This window comes from Xiphias gladius, chromosome 10 (genome assembly GCF_016859285.1).
Source record: "Xiphias gladius isolate SHS-SW01 ecotype Sanya breed wild chromosome 10, ASM1685928v1, whole genome shotgun sequence".
Lineage (NCBI taxonomy): Eukaryota > Metazoa > Chordata > Actinopteri > Istiophoriformes > Xiphiidae > Xiphias > Xiphias gladius.
This window is the reverse complement of record NC_053409.1, coordinates 4,785,431-4,801,887: the sequence shown is the minus strand read 5'-3', so window position 1 is coordinate 4,801,887 and position 16,457 is coordinate 4,785,431. Positions and strand designations below refer to the sequence as shown.

General features: G+C 39.3%; 1 protein-coding gene across 1 annotated transcript in view; it reads right to left on the bottom strand.

Moving 5' to 3' along the window:
* myt1lb (myelin transcription factor 1-like, b) overlaps positions 1-16,457 on the bottom strand; it is a 92,409-nt gene continuing 75,952 nt past the window's right edge. The window contains exons 14-23 of the mRNA XM_040137330.1: positions 13,130-13,390; positions 11,043-11,164; positions 9,609-9,677; positions 8,612-8,674; positions 8,308-8,391; positions 5,278-5,499; positions 3,585-3,679; positions 2,910-3,013; positions 2,645-2,788; positions 1-324 (exon numbers count right to left, since the gene is read on the bottom strand). Coding sequence (XP_039993264.1) covers positions 184-324; positions 2,645-2,788; positions 2,910-3,013; positions 3,585-3,679; positions 5,278-5,499; positions 8,308-8,391; positions 8,612-8,674; positions 9,609-9,677; positions 11,043-11,164; positions 13,130-13,390 — 1,305 coding nt within the window. The 3' untranslated portion in view covers positions 1-183. The remainder of the gene's footprint in view (positions 325-2,644; positions 2,789-2,909; positions 3,014-3,584; positions 3,680-5,277; positions 5,500-8,307; positions 8,392-8,611; positions 8,675-9,608; positions 9,678-11,042; positions 11,165-13,129; positions 13,391-16,457) is intronic.

Below are 16,457 nucleotides of genomic sequence, written 5' to 3'. Positions count from 1 at the left end.
TTATCTTGAGGTCTTTCTAAGCATAATACCTCTTTTTTTGAGAGAACAGAATTTAAAATATATAACACCATATAAGTTACTGCACCGAACCAAGGAGATCGAACCATCACTGCCTGTTTATATGTGGATTTGATACACCACCCACACCTGCTTTGGGGAAAAAAATCTCCTTTTACTGAATGCTTACACTTGGATCCCTTGAACAGCTTGCTTGATGTTTTCCAAGAGGACTTTGTTTTCTGGACTCTGGTACTGGTCTTGATTTGTGTACATATCTGTTAGAGTGGTCACATAGGCATCAAAGTTCTGCTCGCTTATTGGCTCCTGCAGGACCAAAGACACAACATGGAGGCTATTAGAGGAACACAGAGGTGAGGGAGATGATTTTAGGGAGGTGTCCTAAAATCTTCTTATCAGGTCTTCTCATCACATATCTAAAGTTTCAATAAGAAGTATGTGCAAATATACCCATTTAATGAATTTTTCTGAGTTGTGTCTCAACATGTGAAGAAATGATTGCCAGTTAAAATGCTGCATTGTCTGCCATCCACTGTGTTGTTGAGTAATTCAGTGTTACGAATAAAGCAAACTACTTTCACAGTAACAATTAGAAAAAAAAACAGGAGCACGTGTGTGAAAAAAAATAACTTGAAACCCTTGTCACACATATGTCACATGAAATGAAATGAGCAAATATAGGCCATGATAATACACTGAATGACTAACTGAATAGAACTACTGAATACTGAGCATTACCAATCCATGGCACTCATTCACTTGAATCAAAAATGCTCACCAAGTACATAAAACAAAAAAGTTTCTGGGTTTACTGCATGTTGCGGCCCACCACACATACATATTGGTGTTTTTCCTGATGGCTCTGCCCATGTGGTCTCACTCAGCCGATAGACTTTAAAGTAGGATGACATCACACACTTCAAAACCATTTGTCTAGGCTCTGAGAAAGTTACAATAGGTAAGTATAAAACATCCATGGTCTAAAATTTCATAAAACAAAGAGTAATTGTAGTTTTTTGCAGTTCCAGGTGTTCTGTCAACAGTTTCACAGACGTCTCTTTTAGAGCTGTGGTCTATAGGGAAAATGGGCCGCATCTTTTTTTAAAAATTGCAGTACTGTGAATGACTACTGGGATAACTTCGACGCAAAGCTGAGTGCCAACATCAATAATTCTCTTAGATCACATAACTGACACAATGTAACCTGATAGGACAGAGATCTGATTGATTCCTTGATTCCATCGGGCACAATTAATTATCCTCAATACCCCAAAAGACAAACAAACAAAACAAAAAAAACAACGACAAAAAAACCCAATACTTAATATCTGGTTATTTTTTTTCAAAGAGGGAATTCAAACCACATGAATTCAGTGGTATTTAAATTTCAATAATGTATTCATTTGCTTTTAAGATTCAAAAACATTGGCCTTTCGTTGCTGGCATAACAATGCCATCATTTAGAGAGGAGGTGATATTGAAATACAGAGCATAAACAAAGCAATTTAAATGATATAGTGAGTAATTGACTTACTTGCTGGTGCAACTGTAAGCAGTTGTTATTCCTTATAGGAGGTTCTTTGTGTGCCAGTGGTTTCTATGGAAGGAAAGTAGCGACACATTTCTGTTAGCTTGCTTTGAGAAACTAAGTTGTTATTCTCATTTATAAACACTAGCTGGCAGTATCTGATAATCTGCCTTATACAGAAAACCTCAATTTAACTGGAAAAATAGAAGCTGGACATAGATGAGGACATACAAGACATTAACACAAAGGCAGAGCTAGCCCAACCCATGGCATAAGAGTGGCCCACTGGTGTTATGAGGAGGTATTATTTGTAAAATTCTAAGCACTTAAATTCATTTCACTCCAATGTCATCAACATTTTTTTTTTAAATCTTAACTGCCTAAATATAAAAGAGGATGTGATTATAAAAATGTCTTGCCACTTAGCCAAGGATTTTTAACTGAGCTTTAATTCATTCCTTTGTCTGTGAATGGTAACTTATCCATTATGGAAGAGGATATTGTGAGAGAATGGCATTGTGAAGGATAAAACAGGGAAAATAGTGTGTGATTACTATGACACTGTTGGCATCTCTTTTTGTGTTATCTTCAAAAGTCAAAATAAAAAAGATAGAATGATAGCAGAGAGAATACGGTGTTTGAAGCACCTGGATATTTTGTCAGTGATAATTCTACAAAAAACAGGTTTTCATCCTCAAAAATGTCCACAGTCAGAATTAAAATGAATATATTTCTTTGGAAAATTCAACCTAGTTGCAATATACTCTACAATAAAGCCTTTAATAATCATACCTCTCTGAAAAAACAGACAAAACCTCAATATATACTGTATACACTTTTGTTTAATGTGAACAGTTGAATGTAGAAATGATTTTCAGTTCTTGGAGTTGCTACTGCTGTGAAAAAACTACATGCCCAGTCAAATCTAATTTCACAACTCCCCCTCACTGTTTGGAAAGACAAGCAATGCTCCACATTTTTGACTAAGCATGCACAATAGGCTGTGGTTAAATACACAAATAAATGAATAAGCTGCTATAATGCTATAGTTAGCTATATTCTGCAACTTGCTGGCTTGCCGTTCCTGGTGACCCTTACCATATGAGGGAGCTGGACATTAGCTAAACTGTTAATCAGTGACTGGCTGAGGTTGGCCAGCTCATGCAGGAGAGATTCATTTTGCTGTTCAATCACCTTGTTTTCCTCCTCTATGGACTTCAGGTTGGACTCCATTGTTGTAATCTGAGGAAAGGAAGGGTGGATAACAGGATGTTACAGTATGTTGTATTCACAGACAGGTAAACACCACTGCTGACTCAGATACACACAGGCCGATGGATGTAGCAGACAGGAAGTGATTTACCTGCGTTCGAAGTTTGATCATGTCTGCCTCCACTTGTGAATTAGATTCACTTAAATCTTTGATTTCCTCATCCAGCTGTTTGATCTCCTCTTCATGCTCCAGCCCTACAGAGGAGGAGCAGCATTAGCACCGACACTTTACTGCAAAACCTCAGTCATAACTTAGATTAACAGCCTTTATGCTTAGACTGAAGTAATTAAAAGTGACTCTAGCAAAGTAAGAATTCTGCTGGACATTGTGTGTGACTGTCTTCCCCTTTACACTAGAACTGTGTCAGGTCATTTTAGCTGACTAAGCCTCAACAATCTCACAGACAAATTACATTATGATCTTGTCACATTCCTTCATGAAGCATTGAAATTCACTGCAGTCCTTGTTGAAGGGCTAGCAAAAACAGATGGAGAACACAACTAGAAGCTAGCTCAGCTATTATATGTATAATTACTGCCATGTAAGCCCAGCTCTGTTCTTCCAGATTGAAGGTACTCTTCTCATTATTTACACCCTTCTCCTGAATGGCAGTTTATTTCCAATTTAAGCCTTTACTTTGTTGCTGCTCGCCACACTCACAAACCCTCCTGATTGGTTTAGAATATGAAACTCTGTACAGAAAATCATTCCACATCCATGCTCCTGATTGGCTGTATTGTGTGGGTGAGTGGTAGTTGTAGTTACCGTTGCTGGCACGTTGCTGCTTTATTGTTAGCATTTCCACTCCAGAGAGCCTGGCTTTCCTCATGGCGGAGGTGGCACGTGGACAACCCGACAGACTGGAGGCAGCAACAAGAAGGAAGGACTGTTTTACTATATTCTACACACACAATGAACCAATGTAGTTTATAGACTGTTGGGTTTTATATAGAGAGAGGTTGAGAAGCAATATTCCATCACTGTCAGTCTTAAAGGGGTACTACAGCAATTTAGTATTGCACTTAAATGTAGTTTGGGGACTCACAAAAAAGACATGGAAAAAGAGTGGTCAAAATTGATGCTGCAGAGGCCAAGATACCCTAACTTTTGGTCAACTAGTAGTAAATGGGTCAAACTCCAAAAACACTTGATCCTACAGCACCCATAATGCAACCAATCACATCTTTCTGTTAGACCTTCCTGGACTGGTAAACCCCCATGTCTTTCAAACTCCACACTGCTAGTTTGCTACGCAGGCTTTCTGTTAAGGGTTTGTAGTCTCTAAACCCAAGCCAACATACCCTGATAACATCAGGGGTTATTTTCTCAGACTTGAAAAAAACTATTTCAGAGCCTACAGAAGACAAAATACAACTATTTTCAGAGGCAGAGTAGTGCTCACTCCTCATGACAGGTAAGCCACTCTTAATGTGTAAGGTCGATGGAATGCCCCTTCAAAGCTTGGTGTATCAACCATACTGAATCATTGTTCATATCCTTTCTTGTAAGTTCCGAAGTAGGAATAGAATGTTAAACTACATCTGTAGTCTTCAATTACTGTATTTTTGTTACAGAAAGAAGGTTTAGACTATAGTTGGCAACATATACCTTGCCCCATATGTCGTGATCCAGGAAATCTGCATATTTCTTTAATTGTATTATATTGGTTATATTTAAAAATACACTGGAGATATGTTTCGGATACATAAAAATACTCTTCTTTGAATAACAATTTGTACTTAATTTGTTTTTTCCAAACAAAAGCTCAATTACCGTGTTAAAAATTCTTACAACTACACACAAGACATCTCCCACTACACTGAAAAGTCCATTCTCAGCGTATGTGCACAGGTTTCAAGTTTTCATATCACTTGTGGAAGTTGCATATTGTACTGTGATTGGCTTTCAAACTAATTGTGATGTCAAAAAAACATGCTTATAGGTATACATCTTAAAGGCCCTGAAAAGCTATGTTCTCAATCAGCTACCTTAATAACTAGGGTCTCTTTTGAACTGTTGTTGTTATTTCACGAGACATTTCTGTTGTTAATTTGACATATTTTAGTTTTATATTTTAATCCAAATCTGATGGCAGTTGGTGGGTTGTTCGTTTAATTGACAGAAAACTCAATTAAATATGATCAAACCACACCCACACAGTCTTTAAGGATCACATTAGCTGGTTTTTGAGAGCTAGACTCTTACTAAATAATATATAAGGATGTTTTATTGCAAACTTTGATTGTTGTATCTAAGATTACTGAAAATTACAAGTTCTCTGGGGGCTTTGGACTAATATTTACGATGAGCACAGAAAAACTTTGTCTTCAGCAAATGAATAGCATCATTCTGCACAGTGAAGCAAAAACTATAAGAAACACACATTTTTGAGTGGAAGGGGCCTTAAAATTAAATTACATAAGTTATTTAGTACTGCAGCCATGTTCCCTTGACCCACCTCCGATGTGTCAGGAAACTGCCGCTGACATGGCCTGAGCCATCACAGCCTGGTGTAGGGCAGGACATGCCCTCTGTCTTGCCAGACTTCCATGTGAACTGAATGCCGTTTAGATAGCCATCCTTTTGTCTCTTGGCTGCTATGGGGCATCCAGATGCACTTCTGTGGGATGCATACTTCCCTGTCACATGTCCCTGACCATCACAACCTGGGACTGGACACCTAGGGGGAAAGAGGGAAATGTTCTCAGAGGAAACTTATTCAATGGTTTGATTCATTTTAAATGTTTAACTCACATCTATGCATTTAACCACAACCTTCATTTGCTTACAAATTCATACACTATGGCATATTTCATTTTTTCTGTTTCCAGTTATCCCCTTTGCTTTGATATAAACAAAGATATGATAATCTTATTTTAAATTTGTCCCAGATGGCAGCCTTATCACACTTTTGGAATGCTGACTGTGCATCAAAACCAGTGTTAATCGGATGCAATGAGGCAGTAAATTATTCCAAATGTCACACCCAGTGAAATGGATTTGACTGAATGACTAAAGCTAGCATCAGCTGTGAAACTATCAGATGTGTCTGCAAATAGCTGGTTTTAATCCAACTCCATGGCTTTCTGTCTGCAATAAAAGATAGAGGGGGTATTGTATGCAGTATTTGAATATATTTGATAGAATTTCCCCTTGTAAATATAGATCAGAAGTCAAAGGAATTTGCTTAACTAATCCATCCAAGCAGGCCTTCCAAAATCTTAACCCGGAATGGCCAGAGTAAGTTACATTGCACTGCTTCCAATATAAAGTTATTTTTCCAATACAGATAGCAAAAATGTGCCACAATGAAGAGCGGTGACAGTTAAAAAATTGTATAAACAGTGTTTTTATACATGTTTATTTGAGTTCAGACCTCCCTACAATGAATAAGAACAGAATTTATTGACCACTGTGATAATATCACAATCTAATCTGTTTATCACCTTTCAGTGTCCCATATTTGGATCGTTTACCCATTTAAAATGAGAAAATGTATAATCTAGGATCAGCTTCCCATTTGCTTGACTCTATCAATATACCTCTATAAGATGATACAGACAGGTGACAAACTAAAGTAAAAACCAACATCAATTGTCTTAGTAAGGTTTTGGGCCACCACAGCTTTGTGTTTTCTGAAACTACTGGAAGGATGGAACACCATTCTTCAAAGATATTCTATACTATCAGAATGTTGAGGAATCATTCACCACTGCCAAAACATTGTTTTCATAAGACTGTTCCACTGCCTTTAACACCCTCAGTGTGTTTTCTGAACCTAAAATAGTCAAAAATTTTCAATTTCTTAATTCTCAATTCTTAAACCATAATTTAATCCACAGATGGAGTTGTTTCCTACTTTTCAAGTTAGTCAATAGTTTTGGTTCCTCAGGTACTGCCCTTGTTGCTGAATCTCTGTGTCCAAGTACTGATGATATATTTTAGGAGCACTAATTATGAATAAATTCATTTTTTCCAAGAAAATCTTGTTAACTGGTTATTTCTTAGTTTCACGATTAAATTTCTTTTTTCTCCCTTTGTCCATCACTTTTACTAGTGAACGCTTAAACCTTTTTTAGGCTGCAGGGTAAATTAAATCTCTTTTGTTTCTCTCTATAATATTGTAAGGTCTTGACCTTACTCTGTAAAGTGCCTTGAGATAATGTAGGTTATGATTTGGCGCTATATAAATAAAATTGAATTGAATTGAATTGAAATCTCAGCATTGGATTTAAACTAATGAAAGCTTGCCTGTAACATTTTACTCTCTACAGATGTGTGAATTACTTTGGGTGATGACTCATGATGGTGTAAGAAATACTGCTCTAGAAAGTGCTTTGCATTCTTGCTAACCTCTCCCTGGACTGCACCTTTCCTTATCTTCTGAGGGAAACTTTGGATACCAGTTCAAGGCATAAATGTTTCAGTCGCCTGAACCAGATATCTGCTCACAACACCACATCAGTTGCCTGGGAGCCTAATCTGGCAGCAAATAAATTCAGAGCTGTGCTGTTGAGGCTAACATCCACCAATCTGTTCTGTAACAATTTTTAGGAGCCCAATTGACTGTCATCCAGGAATGTATAATGTCCAGCAGGGAGGGCCTGTTGAGGGCAGTTTTGTGCTGCATGTCATAGTGGCAGCAGAACAGGTTAGGAACTATATGAAAATTATTGGGCTGGGGAGGGAGGCTGAACCTAATGTTTCATGTTTTAAATAAGCAAGACCCTCCCCCATGGTATTAATATTGTCTTGGACTTTTGTTTGTGTTTCATTCTTGTGTTTTCATTCTCCTGATTCTTTAGATTCTTGATTCTTTTTAATTAATAGTGAATTTCAATATTTTACAGAGATATTTGAATGTCAAAAGAACATACTGACAGGGATACCTGTGGCAAACTGTCCTCAGAATCCAACAAAATGACATGATCAAGAATGGCTAAAGTGTGTTGCTGCACCAGCAGAAATCAATGCAGCTGCAGGGCTGAGGCCTGAGAAGCCCATTGTGGAATTTAGGTAGAGTCCAATCAATTTCTCTCTGCCTCTATCTCTCCCTCTCTGTTTGCCTCTCTGTCTTTTTATAACTAGGTGTCTGCAGTTCACTGGAGACTGCAGAATCCCCCCTTTAAACTGCTACAAGCCTGCACTTTTGAAGTTTCCCCTGCAACCTTTAGATTTGAATTGAAACTTTACACTCATAGCACATTTGTCTTGTCAGAGCTAATACTAATTTATTCTTGTTTGCATCAGTGCATGTCAAAGAGCAATGTCCTGATTTCTGATCAGAACATTGCTCCTTTTTCCCATTGACACAGTTTCCTTGCATAATTTAAGAACAGGAAAAGTAAAATCATATGTTATTTTTCATATTTCACATGGGAAATGTGTAAAGTAAGTTGAGAACAATGAGCTGTGTTGGTAGCAGGTTGTATCAGTATCAAGATTTTAAAGGGAGACAGAAGACTGATGATCAGTGTCTGTATTGTACCTGATAGGCTCCTGGTCCTCCTTGTTCTCTTTACTGTGGATGATCTTTATCCCACTTTTCCTGGCTCGCGGACACCCTGAGAGACTGTTAAAAAAATGACAATGTTACAAAGTTGAAGAATAAAGTGTGTGTGTGTGTGTGTGTGTGTGTGTGTGTGTGTGTGTGTGTGTGTGATTGTGTGTGTGTGTGTGTGTGTGTGTGTGTGTGTGTGTGTGTGTGTGTGTGTGTGTGTGTGTGTTTGAGATTTGTTGAGAAAAGGGAGGAATTGGTTCATGTATGTATGCTGTAGGAGGTGTGTATGTACCTTCTGTGTGAGGCGTAGTTGCCAGTGATATGTCCCGAACCATCGCACCCTGGTGTCGGGCACCTGGGGCAGAAAAAACAAAAAGGGCTCAGGGCCTGGAGCAGAAGTGCAATATCTTAAGAATTTCCAATACCCAGAGCTATTAAGATTAAATAAATATATAAATATACAGTAAATAAGTTATATCTTTAGTTCTTACAACTATAACAGGTGATTCCAGGATTGTCCAGGCCAGTGGCTACAGCATAGGCAAGATATAGTGTAAATTTTCTGCTTGTTCACTGTCAGTTTTTCTGTGCTGCTGAACCTTTTAAGATTTCAACATTCCTTACCTTTAAGGTAAAATAAATACAAATTATCTAGCTTAGGTTTTTGAGTACCCCCCAAAAAAAATTATTTTGAGGGGTTCAGGAGGTTCTAGGCAACTCACTGTATTTCCCTGGTTATAATTAATAGATTGGTTAGGAATAAGGCTGGGGATATTCTATATTTTTCTTACTGTCATAAATACCAACAATGTTTTAGCCAGTCTCTTCTTGGTTACTACTGAAGACTTTAAAATTTAAAACTGGTATATAGCTTTATTTAAAAAAAAAGACTAAATATTTTGAGTGGAGGATTAATACACATTAAATGTCTTGTGGGTATTTGGGGCAGGAGGACGTCGTATGTGGCATTGTATCAAAATAAACTATGGTGTGTACGTTCATGGTAATGTAGGAACGTGTCACCCAGTGCAATAGCGTGGCTCAGTGATATGTTTTTAATAGTTTTTGAACAACAATGGAGCTCTATAGCACAGAGGACTAAGATATATCAGGCTTTGGATACAAAAACAATATTTTTTGGTAGGATCAATTCATTGTTGGTTTTTTACAACTTTTAGCACTTACATGAACTAACACTAATAAGGCTGACCTTATGCTAGGCAGAATGACCAAGATATACAAATCATACATATCAGTATATTATATCAGCGAGTCCTCTCACGTCTTACTTGAGCTCTTGTGCGTTGTTGGCCAGCATACTTCGAATGCTTTTATCAGCTAAAGGGCAACCTGAGAGACTGAAAAATACACCAGTGGTACATTAGTTTCACCAAAATGACAACACACCCCAACCACTGTGACACAAAGCACTCTCAGCCTGCAATCATTTCTACAAATACAAAAAAAGCATACATAAAACATCAATCAGGAAATGCAAAAAAGCCATGATGCAAGTGCAGGGAGTTGATTAGAAAATATTAACCCTCGGAGTATTTGTATTCATATGTAACAACAAGGAGGACTTTTTTCATGCATGTTCTGCTCTGCACTGTATTCAAACAGGACTGAGTGAATAAAAAATATTAAATTAAAGAGACGGAAGACTAGAACTTAGTCAGAATTGGGAGCTTGTTCAGGGGAAATCTCCTCTACATGCAACCATGTCAGCTTCCTCAATTATATCATTCAGTCCTTGCAGACTCATCTCACACTGTAACACTCATCAATTCCGCTTAAGTCCTCTTGCTCTGAATGGTAAATGCTTAGTCTGAATTGCACTATGGGAAGGGCTTGGAGGACTGAATAACGTCAGCTTAGAAGGCTTTACACATAACCCATTGAGAAATAATTTTGTCCCAGGGCTTAGTTTAAAAATTAGCATGTATCCATATTTTAATTAATTTAGTCTTATTATTTATTTAGTATAAATTTATTATCTTATGATACCATTGTTCTAGGATGTCAAGTTGCCAATAGTCAAATGGCTAACAAATAACAGAAAGAGACATTCTGCCTACAGGTGTTTGACAGCATAGTCGAGGTAAGCTGAAAACAATAAAGAGAAATAGACTTAGAATCCACCAGGAGAAACAAGTCACACCTTCGATGTGAGGCGAAATTGCTCGTCAAGTGACCACTTCCATCACACCCCGGTGTGGGACATCTGCCACCGGAAAAATAGACAGATTTATAATCCCAAAGGGAAGGAGAAGAAAATGTGAAAATTAGAGAAAAAAAGAGGTTGTCTCTGATTTTTTGGTTTTCATTGTTTCCAGTTTAGCTTCACTGTCTGTAAAAAATATTGTGGTTCCTGAGCTCAGCTACGCTTGATATGGCATGATACTGACAACTACTGTTGTGTCTTATAAAGATAAAGCATCAAAAGAGGGAAACTAGGAGCTACCAGCTCTAAGATCAGTGTGGACAAATGGATAAAGCTGTTAAATAAACGTCATATAGCAAGCCACTGGCAGCAGCACAGGATGGGGGAGGGAGAGAGAAAGAAAGGTGGTTCTCTGAGGTTAACTGAAGCACAAAGAAGGATGAAGACAAAAGAAAGAAGTAAGATTGGGAGAAAAGCAGAGCATGAGTGGGGAGAAGCAAGTGGGGTCAGTTGGATAGGAAGAACACTGGGATGTTGGGAAGAGTAGGAGGGCTCTTACGTTATCAGGTCCTTCTTACTCTCCTTGCACTGGATATACTTGGGCTTGGGGCTGGGCATGTTAACATCTGTGGTGTAGGAGCGGTCCTCCAGCAGGTCATGGAAGGGATCCAGGTCATCCGGCTGAGGTTGGGAGGGAACAGAGAGAAAAGAGGAGGAAGAGATGAAAGGGGAGGAGAGAGATAAAGAGGGATTTTTTGTCACTCCATCATTATACATTTTTAAGAAATTGTGCTTGGATGCACGTATTAAAAAACACGTGTACTCAGCAGTCTGAAAGTCGGAATGCATTTTATGAACTGCCACATGATGAAAACTCGGATTTTAGAGTTTCTTTTTCCCTCACTTTCCTTACCCTGTTTTTTTCACATACACATACATACATGCACATACACATGTACACACACACACATACCTACCCTATACATGCACACCTGTCAGCCCATAGTGTCTTGTTTAATTGAGTGCACACACTGCCTGACTATTGAACCTCACCTGTCAGTCTAACAGAGGTAGAAAATAGAATGTGAAATAGAATGTGAAATAATGACTCAGTGCCAAATCAACAGGTTCTGTGTGTGTATGTGTGTGTGTATGTGTGTGTGTTTGTGGGATCGCTCGCAGGTATGTACATGTTCACAGAGTATTCCTGTGTGCCTGCGAGTACAGAACATTCAGGGAGTTGGCAGGGTATATTCTTGTAATGCAACAATCAGTCACTAGATGGCACTGTGGTGCAACGTAAGACCACTGTTGCCTGTCTTACTGTGGAGCTGTGATTTGTCTGCAGTGCATACAACCAGGGCACACTGGCTGTTGATGCAAATCCTCTTTTCTTTCTTCCATGCTTGCAGTGTATATACACTAATGCCCATAAAGAGACAGGCCCAGATACAGCCCAAATTATCCAGCGCTCAAGCTGTCGCGGAGTGTGTGATGCTGGGTCGGCCAGCGAGCTTCTCCAATTAAAGGGAGCGTTAGGCTGAGGCAGACAGGGAGGAGAACGACACATGCATACATACAGAGATGCAGAGCAAAAAGTAGGCTAGGGATGAAACTCGCATATACACGCAGACACACTCCCAAAGAGACATGGGTACAGACATGCATACACTCAAATGAATATTCACATCTCACATACACCAACAGAAGCACATGTACGGTACATGCAAGCGCCTCTACACACCAACAGGCGCACCCAGCAGTGCTGCATTGATTTCCAGCAGTTCTTTGATGAGATGAGCCATTCCGATTCCCTCCCAAGGTGCTACTTTGCATAATTCATTTTTGAGAAGAGCGAAATGTAAAAACAGAAAGCCAGCATGCGGGGAGCATGATACAAACAGAGAAGATACCTCTGTGCATGGCAATGCTGACATCAATTAACATGCAAATTCATTAGGTTTCCCTCAAAAATCCCTAATATGACTCTCTAATGAAATTTCCAAATATAACAGTGAGACAGACAGGGAGGTAAAAAAAAACCTAGAAGACAATCAGATGGCAAGGCAAATGTTTGACTTGGAGACACTGTGTTGATTCAGTGGTTTGGAGGGAGATAATTTGGGCTGAAACACATGGAACAGATAGTATAACTGTCCAACTGTACGGTCTATCAACTTCAAAAACCACAAACTATCATATACTACTGCTTTCTACTTATCATCAACATCACAGCTATCAGTCATTTGTCTCTAATCTCTCTGTTTAATTCTTCTCTTCATCACTAGTCATCATTTCTACCTTGATCCTCGTATCATCATGAACATCTTTAAGGAAATTCAATATGTGATGGATCATTTTGAGGCAAAGAGGAGCGTAATCTTATGGGTTTAGTTGATCAAAAATGAAGTATTTGCATAAGTGAGAATAATGACAAAATGTGGAATTCTGCTTCATATAGCACAATTTTTAAGGACTTTTAAAGTGACTCAACCTTTATAGGCAGCCTCTTCTCTTTTTTTAAAGACATTGAATGATTAACTTCAGCCAGTGATCTACCCTCTTTCCTAAAAAAATGATACATAGCATGAATACTAATTTATCTGGCCACAACCAGATATTCATGGTCAAATGAATGTACAACACAGTCCTTGTTATTTTCCCCTTTACCTCTTTCTCGTCCTCATCTATGTGTTTGATCTTGGTGTAGTCTACTGGCAGGTCCCAGCAGTCAGTGGCATCCCCCATGCCGTAGCAGCGGGAGCCCAGCAGGGCAGCTTGCCTCTGGGGGGACATGGGTTCTAGAGGGGTGAGCACAGAGTCCCCTCCACCACCACCACCGCTGCACAGACGCTTGCTCATACTCAGGTCCAACGTACCGTTCTCATCAACATCTAGACCGGGACTCTGGGAGGCGTATGTGGATGTGAAATTTGTGCATGTGTATGTTTGTAGGGGTAAAGTCAAGTCAGTGTATGTGGAGGAGATGGGTGTGTACATGTTGAGTTTTCAGTCAGATGATTATGAGGAAGGGTAAAAGGATATATAGAACATAAGGAGGCAGGGATGGAGAGAAAGGGATAAAAGAGAGAGAGAGTTTCTGATTAAATAGCAGTCAAACATTTTCAAATTCTAGGATCAGAGCTGGGCAAAACAGTAGCTGAATACATAGTGAATACTAAAGAAGTACATGAAAAGTGCTTGAATTCTCTGTTCCTCCAATGATGTGCTCACTTTTGAACCTTTCAGATGTCTGGAAAGATGGATCAAGAACACTTGCAGTTCAAATATCCGAAACAATATTCCAATTTATTTTTTGCCCAACTCTGTCTACCATAAAACATGAGATAGTTGCAGTGTACAGTAATAACATAGCGTTACACTCATAAGAGGGTCAAAAGAAGAAGAAGTCATCAGTGCTCCAGGACGAATGCATCCCTCTGTGAACCCCTCCTTTCCTCTTTCTTTCTCTCTCTGGTTCTCTCTTTCCCTCCATCCCATTATAGTCTGTACTTTGCATTCAGAAGGATGTGAGTGTGAATGACTTTCTATTGTGTGTTTGAGCCTAATGTGAGTGGACATCACATGAGGGCAGGGGCTGAGGGTTAGAGGTGGAGTTCAGAGCAGTGATGAGCAGCAGTGGCTGGAACTAGACTGCTGCAATCCCAAAAACAGAGGCTGAACTGTACTTCGTGCTGGAAAAAAGCGGGCCACATCCAATATGATCGACTGCTCACTAAAGCATATACCTAATCTCCTGAGTGTATGTTTGTATATAAAGTTATGCATGCATTTGTTTTCTTTTATTTAGATCTGGCACATACTTTATACCAAAAGCTTCCCTGACCCTCCGGGATTATGTTTTGGCAGGTATGTGCATGGGTTTATGTCCTCGCTCTGATTAATATCTTTCTCTTTTTTCATCTGCCCTCTCCTCCTCATTCTCCTTGCTCCTTTTGCTCCCTTTCATGAGTAGGAATGCCTGCTCTAATGCTTATTTCAGCCGACAGTGTCCCTGGGGGTGGATTCTCCTGGTGTCTGAAGCCAAAACCTCTGTGACGCACATTGACTCAAATGCACAGGGTGATACTGCAAGAACTGTGGCTGAACCAAGGACTTAAAAATAGTAGGAAAAAAGGGCAGTAAAACACTATTACTGCTAGGTCATTAGCCTGTGGAATAAAATAACTCACTGTGAACTACAGCTACTATTAAAACTCAGGAATCATGCCAGACAGACAAACATTGAGGTGCTGGGCTGCTAAACACAAAGACTGTTCATTATAAGGCTGAACAAGCAACACAAACTGAGATTTTACAATAGCACTTGTCTACAAAACTGTACAAACTGTGCAAACAAAAGCTGACACTACTCCATGATGTAGGTGTCTGCTTCTATTAAACACACACTCACTATTAAAACTCCACTAAATGTTCAAACGTAGGTTTGGCTACGGGTTTCAAAAAGAAAAAGAAGGAATTAGAAGATGAGTACAAGGAGTGTAAGAGCAATAGACACAGTCTCTGTTATGTAAAGGTCAAGTTGCTGAGTAATATATCCAAGAGCACACACTCGTTGTGTGTTGTTTTGACTCGTCTTGTCCTCGTGAATATGCTCAGCAGATGGCCCTCTCCTTGTCAGCAATTGTATTGTATGTCACTGTCCAATTAACGCGACCCACCCCTTCATATTGAATTAACAAGGATAATATTCGAGGATGCACCCCACCTCCTTCATTAGAGACCACCCCTTCTCATTCTGATCTCCCTGTAACCCCTGACCTCTGTTGCCATGACGATGCTGGGAGGAAGCAGGCCAGAAACAGAGTTCTCCATGTGACGCAAGACAGATTTGACTACAATCTGCCAATTAAGCTCAATTAAATAATTTTGGTCCCTGGATTTAAGAATGGTGCATGTACCTGCCTGGAAGGTAAAAACACATGAAAGTATACTACAGTATGGTATGCTTTGAAATGTAATTGTATTAATGTTAAGTGTATTACCGATTTGTAGTACAACAAATAATTTATGTAAAAACACAGGTATAGTCTTTTATAGGTATGTTTCCCCAACTTTGGGTGGAGCTGCTACTTGACTCCATAGACCAGTGGTTCCCAACCTGAGAGTCAGCACCCCTCTAAAAGGTCACAAGAAAATTTAGAGGGGTCACAAGATAGAAAAATATTGTTTTGCTGCTGAAATTTATATTTTTTTTGTGATTGTTCAATAATCTTTGCTCTTTGATTATAATTCCACTGAACTGCTCACAACTCAGAGATATAGTCAATATAGTTCATTTAAGGGTCACCAGCCAAAAGTTCGGAGACCACTGCCAGAGTAGGCTAATCTCGATGGTCAACATACCTTGCACTCAAAAACATAAATTACTTTTGGTAAGAGGGGATTCCCCAGAAACTGAAATAACATCAGTTTCTGTTTCTAACTATCAAGCTTCATTTGGCATGTGTCTTTAAGACATTAAATACAGACAATTCATTTCAGTCTTTCAGTCGACCCAGCTACCAATAAATTCAATGAGTAGACTGAGAGAAAGAGAAACAAGTGGATAGACAGACTGAAAAAACAAGGAGGCAAGAATTGATGTACAAGTATGTGTGTGTGTGAGTGTGTGTGAAGTTCCATTCAGCCAAAAAAAAGAAGAGTGTGCACCAGGAGGTGAAGTGTTGAGATGAAAGAGGAAGACAAAAACCCTGATCTGAATGTTTGATCTGAAATCTGAAGTCTCCTGCCTTCCCATCCTGCCCTAAGAGCATCCTGCCCGTCTGGCCCCGGAGCAGGAGAGGGACAGACAATAAAATGAGGTAGGTCCAGAGAAAGAGCCGGACTGCTGCAGGCATTTGTTGCTGCCACTTTTTTCTTGGAAGTATGTTGCTTTTGGTTTATTTCCTTTCCTCCTCCTCCTCTCCTCTCCTCTCCTCTCCTCTCCTTTCCTCTCCTATCCTCTCCACTG